Source organism: Pipistrellus hanaki (genome assembly GCF_964339955.1).
Source record: "Pipistrellus hanaki genome assembly, chromosome: 17".
Taxonomy (NCBI): Eukaryota; Metazoa; Chordata; class Mammalia; order Chiroptera; family Vespertilionidae; genus Pipistrellus; species Pipistrellus hanaki.
Genome location: NC_140519.1, coordinates 28,451,293 through 28,463,713, shown reverse-complemented (window position 1 = coordinate 28,463,713; position 12,421 = coordinate 28,451,293). Strand labels below are relative to the sequence as shown.

The window sequence follows — 12,421 nt, the reverse complement described above, 5'->3', positions numbered from 1 at the left end:
GTCATCAAAATATCAAACCAAGCCCATTCAGTCCCAGTTTGTAGTGGGACTGATGAATGGCATATAAAGCATATTTTCATAATCTATTACAGTCACACAATCATTGGTGGGTCAGCAGACAGGGAGCAACTACTGCAGAGAGTCAAATTGGGAGTTTCAACATGACCCTTTCTGCCTCTGATTCTTGTGTGTGTGTGTGTGTGTGTGTGTGTGTGTGTGTGTGTGTGTGTGAGTGTGATGTATGTTATCAGGCATATCTTCAAGAAAATTTCAATTTGGTGAGAACCCATTATGATTCATTTTCTGGGCATATTCTGCCCTTGAACCAGCTACTTCGCTTGCCTCTTCCTGGGCAGTGGAAGGAGGCAGTAGTGTCCTGGGGCACGCCTGTACCAGCTTATGAGACTGTCAAATTTTTGAGAAACCCTCAGGCTGCTTATTAAACACAGCAATTTTTTAAATTAAATTATATAAACTTAGAAGTAGGTAAAGTATACCATGATAAATGTAACAACTACTGGATAATTCCTAATTGGTTCCCTGCTTTCTTGTCATCTATGCTCTTGGGTGATCTAATATGTCATATCTGTGTATTGCTGTACACCTCTTCATGCCTCCACTTTCAGGGACTTCAGGTGGAGCATTCAAAATTGACCAGGGTAAGATATGTACACAGATAATAATTTAATTTAAAAAAATTAAAAAAAAGAAATTGACCAGGGTGGCAATGTTTGCTCACTGAAGTCAGCATGTGCTACAAATGAGAGCTCACCTCTGCCCTAGATGGTTGTTAACCATTTACCAGCACACGCCTTGATGGAGGCCATGGTGGGAACTGAGTCAGGGTCCTTCCTATTGAGGCAGGGATAACAGGTGAGAAGAAACCACACAGATGTGATGTAAATAAATTGTCATTCTGTGAAAGCTAGGCCGACAGAAATTGAGATTCTGGCTAGAAGCAGTTGAGATAAGATCTTAGAAAAGCAAACAAAAGCCAGAGGTCTAAAGAATTAAGTGGGTGGTGAAACTGTAAAAAAGTTATTGAACTAAGCAGATTAGCAGGTTTTATAAGGTGGTAGGCATGGACAGGGAAGAAGCATTTAAAGGCAGGGACACTGAGTTCCACGTTTACCCTACATCACTTCAAATAAAACTCTAATTTTTGAAATTATTTCTTTCCCCTCAATTTAGAGCTCTTCAATATGCAATGTCTGATCTCACGTTAAGAAGGAAAGAAGCCAGCCCTTGCCAGGTGGGTGGCTCAATTTTTTTGAGCATTGTCCCATTATGACAAAAAGGTTGTGAGTTTGATTCCTGGTCAGGGTACATAGCACCTAGGTTACAGGTTCAATGCCTGGGCATGTACCAGAGTCAACTAATGGATGTTTTACTCTCTCTTTGATATCTCTCTCTTTCTCTCTCTCTCTCTCTCTCTCTCTCTCTCTCTCTCTCTCTCTCTCTCTCTCTCTCTCTCCTCTCTTCTCTCTCTCTCCTTCCTCTCTCTCTCTAAAAGTCAATAAAAGCATATCCTTGGGTAAGGATTAAAATAATAATAATAATAAAAAGGAAAAAAGCCTGATTAAAACAATTTAAACAAAGGTATGATTAACATTATTTAATTCTAGAACAAATGTTCATGCTCATACACACCCCTATACACAGCTCAGCTAGAATAGCATTGATTGGAGGAAAACTATCAGAGATAGAATTAATGGCAGATACACAGGTTCCCGGTTGCTCATTCATTATAGCAGGGCCAGTCATAAGATTCAGATGACCCTAAACCTTGCGCTGTGAACTTAAGCTCCATGATTAAAGAAGGATTGACTCCTCCCTGGTGTAATCCCCTATTGTGATGTGTTAGAAACTTGGCTTCAACTGTATCCTGCCCATTTAGTGGTCGTAAGTGGTGGGATATTGTCTCTACCCTAGACACTAGGGTCCAGACCTTATAGTTCCAGTTATATGACACACCAAACTAGCAGTAGGAATTGCAACATCAGGGTTTACACTTGGAGATGCATCAGTCCTTCATCAAATGTTGGAGACCAACTCTTGCATTTGACTAGGCTGGCTCATCCTGAGGACTGGGGTATAGCCAGCTACTCTGGGATTTGAAGAGGCCATCATTCTCTGCCACATTTATCCTTATTTCTCATTGACGTATAGCCTGGCTCCTCCAAAAGATTCAGGGAGTCTGACAGATGAATTCTGATTAGCCTCTATTAGATAGAAAGTTCAAGGATTTTCTTTTAAGCAGAAAGATCTTCTTCTGCCTGTTTCCCAGTCTTCTAGAATACCTCATCCCCCTAATAAAACAATTATTAACAAATTTAATACCCCTTTTATGAACATCTGGTACAAGAATAAAACATTTCTTTTTTTAATCCTCTCTGTTTTTGATGATAAGGGAATTTTGAATATGTTCATAGAGGGGGGAAGATTAAGTGGAAAGTGGAACATTAAATATTGAACAGAGAGAAGAGAAAATGAATGGATTAATTTCCTAAGGAGAGTACAAAGGGGAAATAATGAAAAGCTGAGATGGGGCTCAACTTTGAATAAGGAAAGAGATTTTTCTTATGAAACAGGAAGAAAGGGAGGAGAGTAATGGTGCTGAAGCAGAGAAATGTAAATATGGAGTTTATATGGGCAGCTGATATTACTGGAGCTCCTATTTGGTAATTCAAATAAATCTCAGCTGCTCCCTAACTTGTGGGGGAGGGAATGGAGGAGGAGAGAGTAAAGAGTGGTTCCCAGCACAGCTCTCCCCAAAATCACCTTCTTTCTAAATCCTCATTCCTGAGCTTTTCATATTCTCTTTTATTTATTTTTTTAAGCCTCAACTAGGATATTTTTCCCATTGATTTTTCATGAGAGTCAAAGGGAAGGGGAAGAGGTGTAGAAAGAAAGAGAAAAAATATCGATGAGAGAAAGATATATTGACTGATTGACTCCCACACATGCCCTTATTGGAGCCAGGGATCGAATCTGTAACTTAGGTACATGCCCTTGACTGGGTATTCAACCCAAGACTCTTCAATCTGCAGGCCAATGCTCTAACCACTGAGCAACCGGCCACGTTGCTTTTCATATCTTGATAGAAGTGAAGGGTTTATAGATTATCTGATCAGTTCTGAATCAGGCCATTTTAAAACTTTTTATTCACAGCTCACATTGCTATCTGTTATTTACCATTTCTTGACACCTCCAATGAACTTTCCAAATTAAAATCCTGTTACATAAGGGATATGAGACAAGTGCAAATACAATTTCAATTTAGTAAACTAGATATTCTGTGTGGAGTATGAACATCAGGTTATGGAAACACACTGGGTGGGAGGGGACCCTGCATGATCTTCAATGAGCAGAGGAAAGCTGCCATACAGAAATGCCCTTATGACCCACAGGAGCTAACCAGGATACAGATGTGGGATCCAGAGTGGTAAGAAGAAAGAATGTCCCATTAGAGGGAGGAGAATGTGTAAAGGTCTGGAGGCAGGAGAGTTATTGGAATTGTAGGTGGGTCAGTAGGACTTGGGAGGTCAGAGAGCACATTGGGAGCCACACTCCAGAAATCCCTTTAGTGCATTCCAATGTGTTTGGAATTGATGCTGAGAACAGTGGGGAATTTCAGAGGAACTTTAAGTAGAAGAGTGACTGTGATCAATTTTGTGTTTTGAAAACACCCTGATTGGTAGTCTAGAGAATACAAGGGTGGGGAACATTGTGAAGAGGAATAGAGTGAGAACAGTGGAGAGAAGTAGATATATCCTAGACAATAAGATGGTAGAATGCCAGACAATATGTCTGATGAAATATGTGGCATGAGAGGAGTTACCAAGGGCAACGCCCACATGTTTGTTTTGAATAACTGGATTGATGATCCTGTTTTCAGTGAAACAAGTATTACGGGTTAGATGTCCTCAAACTTTTTGTAAACTTAAAGAAAGCAGGGAAAATTGAAATGGTTTGGATTTACTTTTCTTCAACGTGCATATTGTTTACTTGTGCCAGGCATAAAGATGGGAAAAGTGAAAGAAGCTATGAAATAATAGGGGAAAGAAAGAAAGGAAGGGGTGGTGGAAGAAAGTGACAACTGGGAATTATGTTAATTAGTCCTTATGATCACATTCTTATAGGAACTCTGGACAATGTTCGAGCAGAATTAAAGAGGACACACATAGATGGTGGGTTGAACCCAAGCCAAGGAATATATGGAACAATGTGGGTAAGTTTATAGTAAAATACAACATGGGAGGCAATCCCTGAGATTAATACAAGCATCTATAAAATGCCTTCCCATGAGCACAGGGTGGATAGGAAAGTCAGAAAAGCCAGAATGGGACCAATGTGAGAAAAAGGAAAGACAAAAAGACTGGAGGCCAAGAGACTGAGAATGAAGGGGTTATGTAGTCATCCAATAGAATGTCAGCATTCAAGAGAACAGCAGTAGCAAAATCCCAAGTCACGGTGGATCCAGATGTTGTGCAGCAAGGTTGTTGAAAGTGTCCTGAATATGGACGTGGACATTCCAAACAATGGGATCCAAAGGAAGTCTGTGAGCAAGGTAAGAGTCATACTAGAGGTCTGAGCATAGCAACAAGATGAATAAAGGAAGAGCAAAAAAGTGAAACTGTTAAGAACGCATGCTCAAGTATGGGAGGAAGAGACAGAATGGGGAATAGAGTGTCGACGAATGTTTTTCTTTATTTTTTGAGAGAGAGAAAGAGAGAGGAAACCATCAATTTGTTATTCCACTTATTTATGTATTCATTGGTTGATTTTTATATGCACGTGTCCTGACTGGGGATCAAACCCTGCAACCTTGGCGTATGAGGGTGGCTCTCTAAACAACTGAGCTATCCCGCCAGGGCCTTTATTAGATTGAAACTGGTGTTATTAAGAGAAAACAAGTTTGGGTAGCGATCTTAACAGGGAAACTATACCAGGAAGGAATTAGTTTACAAGCAAAGAATACGCTACATTAATAGAAGGGGCTCAATGACAGTTGTTTTCACTCCACTGGTCATTGTGGAAGCATGCAGAAGAGGAAAAGCAGGATGGTTGGGGATGACCAGGGACACCTGGTATAGCAAGGAGCATGCTGGGAGGGACACGGTGAACATTTGTCCCCTTAGTGGCAATTTTAAAACATGCATAATTGAGGCTCTTCTGGGTCATTAGCACTTCTAGGAGCTCCAAAGTCACTTTAAGTTATTCACTAAAATTGGGGGGGGGGGGAGAAAATTATAGCTACTGAGCATCTCCATTATGAATTATTTGTAGAATTCTTCTCTTTGAAGGTTCTTTAGGTGCTTATTGAGCAATGTTAGGCAGAAAATAAAATAAAACAGACAGGAAGATTATTCCCTACCAGTTGGGGTCTGAACCCAGAGAGGGTTTACTAATGAAAGAAATCTGTTCCGAAAACTTTAAGTGTCCTATTAAGTAAATACCACACATTAAAAACCAGGAAGGGATGACTAAGAGGTGGAGAAGATAGGAGGTGTATTTTCAAAAGGTTTCACCCACACCCTGTCTCGTGGCTTTTTACCCTGATGCTGCCACCACACCTAAGAGTTTCGCTTATTAAGATAATAAAGAGGTAGAATGACTAGAATCTGCTGAATAGTGCATAGTGGTAAACACATAGAGGCTAAACCTGACAGACAAGATCAGTATTCCATCTGGAGAAGGTCTGACGACGTTAACTAATGTTTTTCCCAACCTTGTCTACGTGTGTGTGCTGGTGTGTGTTGCTTTATTTTCAGCGGATCTTTGAGAATCTTAATCTCATCTTCTTTATTTCACTTACAAACTGTTGACGTTAAAAACAAAGATAAAAATTGGAATAACCTGGGACAGGGAATTCAAAGTACACACAGACTTGTTAAAAATTTATTTTTAAAAATGTTCAACTACAGTTCACTTTCAGTATTATCTTGTATTGATTTCAGATGTACAGGGTAGTGGCTAGACAATCATATACTTTACAAAGTGTTCCACCAGTATTTTCAATACCCACCTAGCACCACACAATTATCGCAATATTATTGGCTGTATTTCCTATGCTGTGCTTCACATGCCCATGACTGTTTGGTAACTACCAATTTGTACTTTTAATCTCTTCACCTGTTCCACCCAGTGCCCCAGCCTCCCTTCCCTCTGGCAATCACCAATATGGTTGCACAGACTTTTTAAGTAAAATTAATTATTAAAGTTTGACATGCAAAATATAACCTCCACAGTATCATAGGTACACAAGAACGTGATATCTGTGTGTGTGTAAAAATTCAAAAAGTAGCAGTCATCCTATCAACTATCACTGAAGAAGTGTTACTATGTGCTAAACTCTTTCTTGTTATATCAATTGGGCATCCACACCAGGCAGACGTCCTCATCCCCATTTCACAGGTGAGCACATCGCACTACATCCTCTGCCAATAGGTGATGGAGCTGAGCCCTCTGACTGCGCCAATGATGTTTGAAACTTCGCACTTAACAAAGAGTCCCATTGAAAGCAGATTTTTAGGCGTGACCAGTGACCTTGATTTTACCTTCCGAGGCAGGGGTAGGGGAGCTGTGGGTGTTGGGGGAGGACAGTGGAAGAGATGAAAAGGGATGGAAAGAACAGATTCAGGAGCACCGCGATGCGGCGGATTGTTGAGCGGCTCCAGGAGCACCAGGCGCTGATCCGCGGAGGAGGCGCAGGAAAAGCAGAGCAGCTGAACCCGCCAGGTGGAGGCTGCACCTGCACACGTGACCCGCGCCGGCGCCAGGTGGTGGCGCGCTCACCTGGACCCACGTGACGGGGAGGGGCGGGGCCCCGCGAGGCCCAGGGCAGCGCGTCCACGCCCCCTCCCGTGCGGCGCGCGCGGACCACGCCGACCGGAGCGGCGGCGGCGGGAGCCCGGGAAGTGGAGGCGGGCGGAGGGCGGCGGCGGCGGCGCGCGGAGACGCAGCAGCGGCAGCGGCAGCATGTCGGTCGGCGGAGCGCCAGGCGTGCCGCCCCCGAACCCCGCCGTGTCCTTCCCGGGGCCGCGGCTCACCCTGCCCCCTGGCCCCGACATCCTGCGGACCTACTCGGGCGCCTTCGTCTGCCTGGAGATCGTAAGTGGGGCAGCTTGCGCGAGGGTGAACGGGCACCGGCCGCGGCATCCCTGGCCCCCCCGTGCCGCCTCTGCGCGCCCCAGCCCCCTCCCCGTGACCTTCCCTGCGCGCCCTTCCGAGCCCCGCACGGTGCCCGCTCCGCCTGACGCTGGGCGGCGGCGCTGTGGCCCGGGCCGCGCGCCTGGCACCTGTTGGCGCGGGCACCTGCGCGCCGGCTGGCGAGGGAAAGGGCCCCGAGAGGCCGAGCAGGTGGCCCGGCGGGACTGAGCTGTAGGGACTTGGAGAAGAGAAGGGTGTTGGCGTTCGAGGGATGAGCCTTCAGAGACCCCGGGCGGCTTGGCCAGCGGCCGCGCTTGGCTAGAGCCAGGGCAGGCGCGCTCGGCCTTGCCTGTTGCTAACCTGCCATTTTGTTGGGTGGTGCATGCAAAGGTGTAGCTATGGCTGGTGACCAGAAGGCTACCTCGCTGTGGAAGGGGGGGTGGAGGGGAGGCTGGAGGTAACAGGAGAAAACCTGGGCACATCCAATGCTCCCTGCTTGCCATTCTGAGTGCCCTTTGCCATGGTGAGAGGAGCGGGCTCCAGAGGGAGGCGGGGGGTGGGGGGAGTGAAGCGTGGAAGGTGCCCTGGGGAGTTTCCAACCAAGTGGGCGTGAGAATGCAAGGGGAAGGTACAAACGGAGCTGTCAAGTTCCTGTCTGCCTGCCTGCCTCTGCCCTTTGCGCCTTCCTTCTTCCTGCTTCACCTGTACACACCCAAGGCTCCTAGGCACACTTTGCTGGGCCTGAGTGAAGAGGAGGTCACCTGGCTCTCGGAGGGCAGCCTTCCCCGGCTGGAGACTGGGACAAGTTTAAAGGAATGTTACGGAGGTGGGAGCTTTCGAAGCTTGCCGTAGACCAGGGGAAACTTTGCTAACATAAATTGGGCAACCTAGGGTTGCATCATGCCCCGAGAACTGCAAATAGAGTGAAATGCCAGCGCCTCTCTCCCGGGCTAGTTTTGTTTGCTCGGATTGGGCTTTTTTCCTAGCTCCCCGCTCTCCCCTCTCCTTCTGAGTTTGCATAACCTGGATTTGGGTCGCTTCGGTTTCCCTTTTGTGCTGCTGGGCCTGGGACACCTTGTGAGCATTGGTTTCCTGCCCCATTGTGTGAAGGTGGCTAAGTTAAGTTTAGCTCCGATTTGAATCAGGAAAAGGAGATGAGTGAGTTATATGACATCAGTCGTGGGATCGTGACTGCGAGGCGAGGGGAGGCTGGTTTGCGTCCGGGCCCATTTCGGAAGCCTCGAAAATGCCTTGGAGGAGGCGCTGGCATCCATGTGAGAAGCGTGGGCAGTGGATGGCTCTGTGCCGACGGCACTCTGTGCGGAGGGAGACCCGTGGAGAACAGTGATGATCTGGGGAGGAAGGTTGTGCAGGTTCTGGGCTACTTTTAATTCCATGTTCCCCAAACTCCAGAGGATCGCCTACCTCTTTGAGAACTTTGTGCCCTCTATCCACATGCCGCTTGTTCTGTACTAGAATCTACAGAACGTTCACTTAAATAGATTCACACTCTAAACCTCAGTGCCTACCTTGGCTCATTTTAAGCAATAATATATGTGAATTCTCAAATTTGATATGCTGGTTATGTTTTTTTCTTTCTAATATTTATTCAAGTAGTTATGTATTTACACCCCCCCATATATATATATATATATATATATATATATATATATATATATATATATGTATGTAATGTAAAGCATGTAAAGAAACATGCATATAAGGAACTATATGTGTGTGTATATGCAAAGAAGGCTCATCCATGTGCCAACAAATCAAATTCCAGCTCAGGAATCACCTGTGGACATGTGACACTTTCAGAAGCACTGCCTAATTCTGGGAGGAGGGAGAAAAGCGTGGGGAAGGTTCATCTATTTCCTCTCCCTTACCCTCATCTCTATTTATCTAGCCCAGTGGTTACTTCTCAACTCTTGTTGCACTTAATTACTTGGGCAGCTTCTAAAATACTGTTGCCAGCCTAGGTTAATTAAATCAGAATCTCTGGGGGGAGCACCTGCAGTCCGCTAGGTTTTTTTTTTAAAAGCTCCCAGAGGTTCTGATGTACAGTCCTAGCTGGGAACCTCTGAAGGGGGCCTTTCGGGGATTTCTGTGGACAAGTCAGCCCCCTCTTACAGATGAGCGTTCTCTCTGCTAGGATTTCTACCACTCACCATCCTAGGAGGGACAGTGAGGTATTCAGTTCATTCCTCTAATCTCTTCATTTCCACTGGCTTCTTCCCCCAAAACACACCTGAGACTCTTACCTAGCTAGAACAGAATCCCTTCCAAAAGCCATTTCAGTTTACTTTCACTGTGGCCAAACATCTTCATAGTTTTAAATCTAAGGCCTCCATTACCTCTTTTGCTTGAATTATCAACCTCTCTCCTCCCCATCCTACGCCCCTCAAAAGTAAAAGGACCATAATAGTCCAATGAAACCAGTGACTTTAGATAAACAAGAGACTGCACTGGAGCCAAACCTTGGCTCCTTGATGCTCATCCACCCGCACCATTTGGAGATCCTGGCTTCCATGCTTTCAGAGAGCAGCAGCGGAGGCCGCCTGGGTAGTCCTCTATCTCAGAGGCCCACCCCGAGCAGATGCACAGATAGGAGCTAACTAAACTTTTGAAGCACCCTTGGTCCCTGCTTTCTCCATTTCCCGCTCAGTTTTCTGATTCAGGGGCTCCACCTGAGGAGGCTCCTCTTCACAAATTCCTCACCCTGTTAGTTAAATATGAGATTTGCCAGAAGCAGCTCTAAACCCTAGCTCAGTGGTTGGCAAACTCATTAATTAGTCAACAGTGCCAAATATTAACAGTACAACGATTGAAATTTCTTTTGAGAGCCAAATTTTTTAAACTTAAACTTCTTCTAACGCCACTTCTTCAAAAATAGACTCGCCCAGGCCGTGGTATTTTGTGGAAGAGCCACACTCAAGGGGCCAAAGAGCCGCATGTGGCTCCTGAGCCGCAGTTTGCCTACCACAGCTGTAGGTAATCTCCTTTCTAGGGACTGATTGTTTTAGCATTTTTAGATGTTTCTGGATGTCTCCACATCTCTTCTTAATTTTAACCTTCTTTTCGAATTTGTCTGTGGTAATTTCTGTCCTATTGCTATCTGAAACTTCACACGTGAAAACAGCATTGCTAAACTAATGAAACCACAATCTTGGAGTTCAGTCCTCACACTAACCGGTAACTTTTTTCAAAGAATTCAATCCCGATCTCCCTTACTGCATTCTATTCACAATCTCTCAGGTGGAAGCCACCTGTTGGGAGATCTTTCAGAAGATATGAATAGTGCCCACCTGCCCTGGCCTGTGTGGCTCAGTTGGCAGGGCGCCATCCTACGCACTGAAAGGTTGCGGGTTCAATTTCTGGTCAGGGCATATGCCCAGGTTGCAGGTTTGATCCCTGGTAGGGGGCATGTAGGAGGCAGCTGATAGATGTTTCTCTCTTGCATTCATGTTTCTCTTTCTCTCCCATCCTCTCCCTCTGAAAATCAATAAAATAAAATAAAATAAAATAAAATAAAATAAAATAAAAGCAGTGCCTGCATAGCACCACTGAGTAAAGCAACTTATAGTGCTAGCTTCATGGGCAGAGAATTCTGCAACCTCACCTGCATGGGGTGGTCAGCCCCTCGTTTTTGTACTCAGCTACATTGACCAATGCATGCTTGCCATAAAGTGCTTTATACTAAGTTGGTTTTGCAAAGTAAAGCATTTTACCCTGTTTCCCCAAAAATAAGACAGTGTCTTAATTTTTGCTCCCAAAGATGCGCTAGGTCTTATTTTCAGGAGATGTCTTATTTTTCCATGAAGAAGAATGCGGTACACATTTATTGTTAAATGAAAATAAAGGAAATTTGCCGAAACCGGTTTGGCTCAGTGGATAGAGCGTCGGCCTGCGGACTGAAGGGTCCCGGGTTTGATTCAGGTCAAGGGCATGTACCTTGGTTGCGGGCACATCCCCAGTAGGGGGTGTGCAAGAGGCAGCTGATCGATGATTCTCTCTTATCGATGTTTCTAACTATCCCTCTCTCTTCCTCTCTGTAAAAAATCAATAAAATATATTTAACAAAAAAAAAGGGAAGAAAATAAAGGAAATTTATTACCTGTATACAGTAGTATGGTAGTTGTCAACACAAACCAGACAAATGTGAATCCTACAGTATCAAGAATTTACTCATTTATTCAATGACAATCATGTCATCATCTTCTGGAACATCATCATAACAATCCAATTCCTGAATTTCCTGGTGAATTTCTTGTGACTCCATTTCTTTCAGAATCAGTGGACCAAATCTCTCATGTTTAGCCTAGGGGGGCCTTATTTTCGGGGGAGGCCTTATATTTCACTCAGAAGGAAACCTGTAAGTAGGTCTTATTTTCAGAGGATGTCTTATTTTCGGGGAAACATGGTAGTTTAGAACGAAAAACACCACCTTCAAAAGTTATCACTTTTAAATCTCTCTGTGTTTCCTGAGCTAGGTGTTTCTCGTCAGGCGTTTATTGGTTAACTGCTGTGCGCAATGCACTTTTCCAGGAGCACAGGTGACTAAGCCCTCCTCACCTCAAAGAGCTTAGAACCTGGTTAAGAGGATATCTATAGAAATACCTACCATTCCGGGAAGAAAGGTGTGAGCTTGGGAAGTGAAGTACAGAGAAACATTTCCCTGGCTGGTCTCCTTATACGAAAATGACATTAGAGCATCTGTGACAATTGTCTGAACGATATTTCAGGTCTCGGTACTCAAATAGCTCACCTTGTATAATGTACAGGAAAGAACAAAGGTAACAGTTTTAAACACAAAAAGAACAAAGGTCATTATTGAATTCAGTGTTTTACAGTTTCCATGTTTAGAGAACCATCTACATTCCCTGAGATATTCATTAACATTTCTCTTTATGGGAAATACTTTAGGACTCTTATTCACATGCTTCTAACTGTAGTGTTTTTGGATGCCACAATAATTTTTATTTATTCAACAAATAATTAAGGATCCTGGTATGCATCAGGCCTTATTTCATGCTCCAGGAATAGGATGATTAACATAGCTCCTGCCCAGAAAAGACATTCCTGTACAGTGAAGTATAAAGTCAAGGAAGAAATACAGTGCTGTGTTTGAAGTGATAAAAGTGGGTTATGAAAAGCACAATTGGTAAACAGGGTTGAGAATATGTGGCCACTGCAGAGGCAGGCTTTCATGGGATGGTATCCTTTGAGTTTAGCCTTAAATGAAGTGTAGGCCTTCGATAGAAAAAGC

At 44.4% G+C, this 12,421-nt stretch overlaps 1 protein-coding gene across 3 annotated transcripts in view; it reads left to right on the top strand.

Annotated features, from left to right (window-relative positions):
- MAL2 (mal, T cell differentiation protein 2) overlaps positions 1-12,421 on the top strand; it is a 70,032-nt gene that overhangs the window by 38,835 nt on the left and 18,776 nt on the right. For 2 of the 3 annotated variants that reach the window (XR_014793241.1, XM_084864986.1), the window contains exon 1: positions 6,877-7,113. Coding sequence is in view for 2 of the 3 variants with exons in the window: in XM_084864986.1 (XP_084721112.1) it covers positions 6,982-7,113 (132 nt within the window). In the remaining variant the exon portion in view is untranslated. Of the gene's footprint in view, positions 1-4,142; positions 4,232-6,876; positions 7,114-12,421 lie in introns of those variants that run through there. The other variant, XM_084864985.1, reaches the window with a different exon arrangement.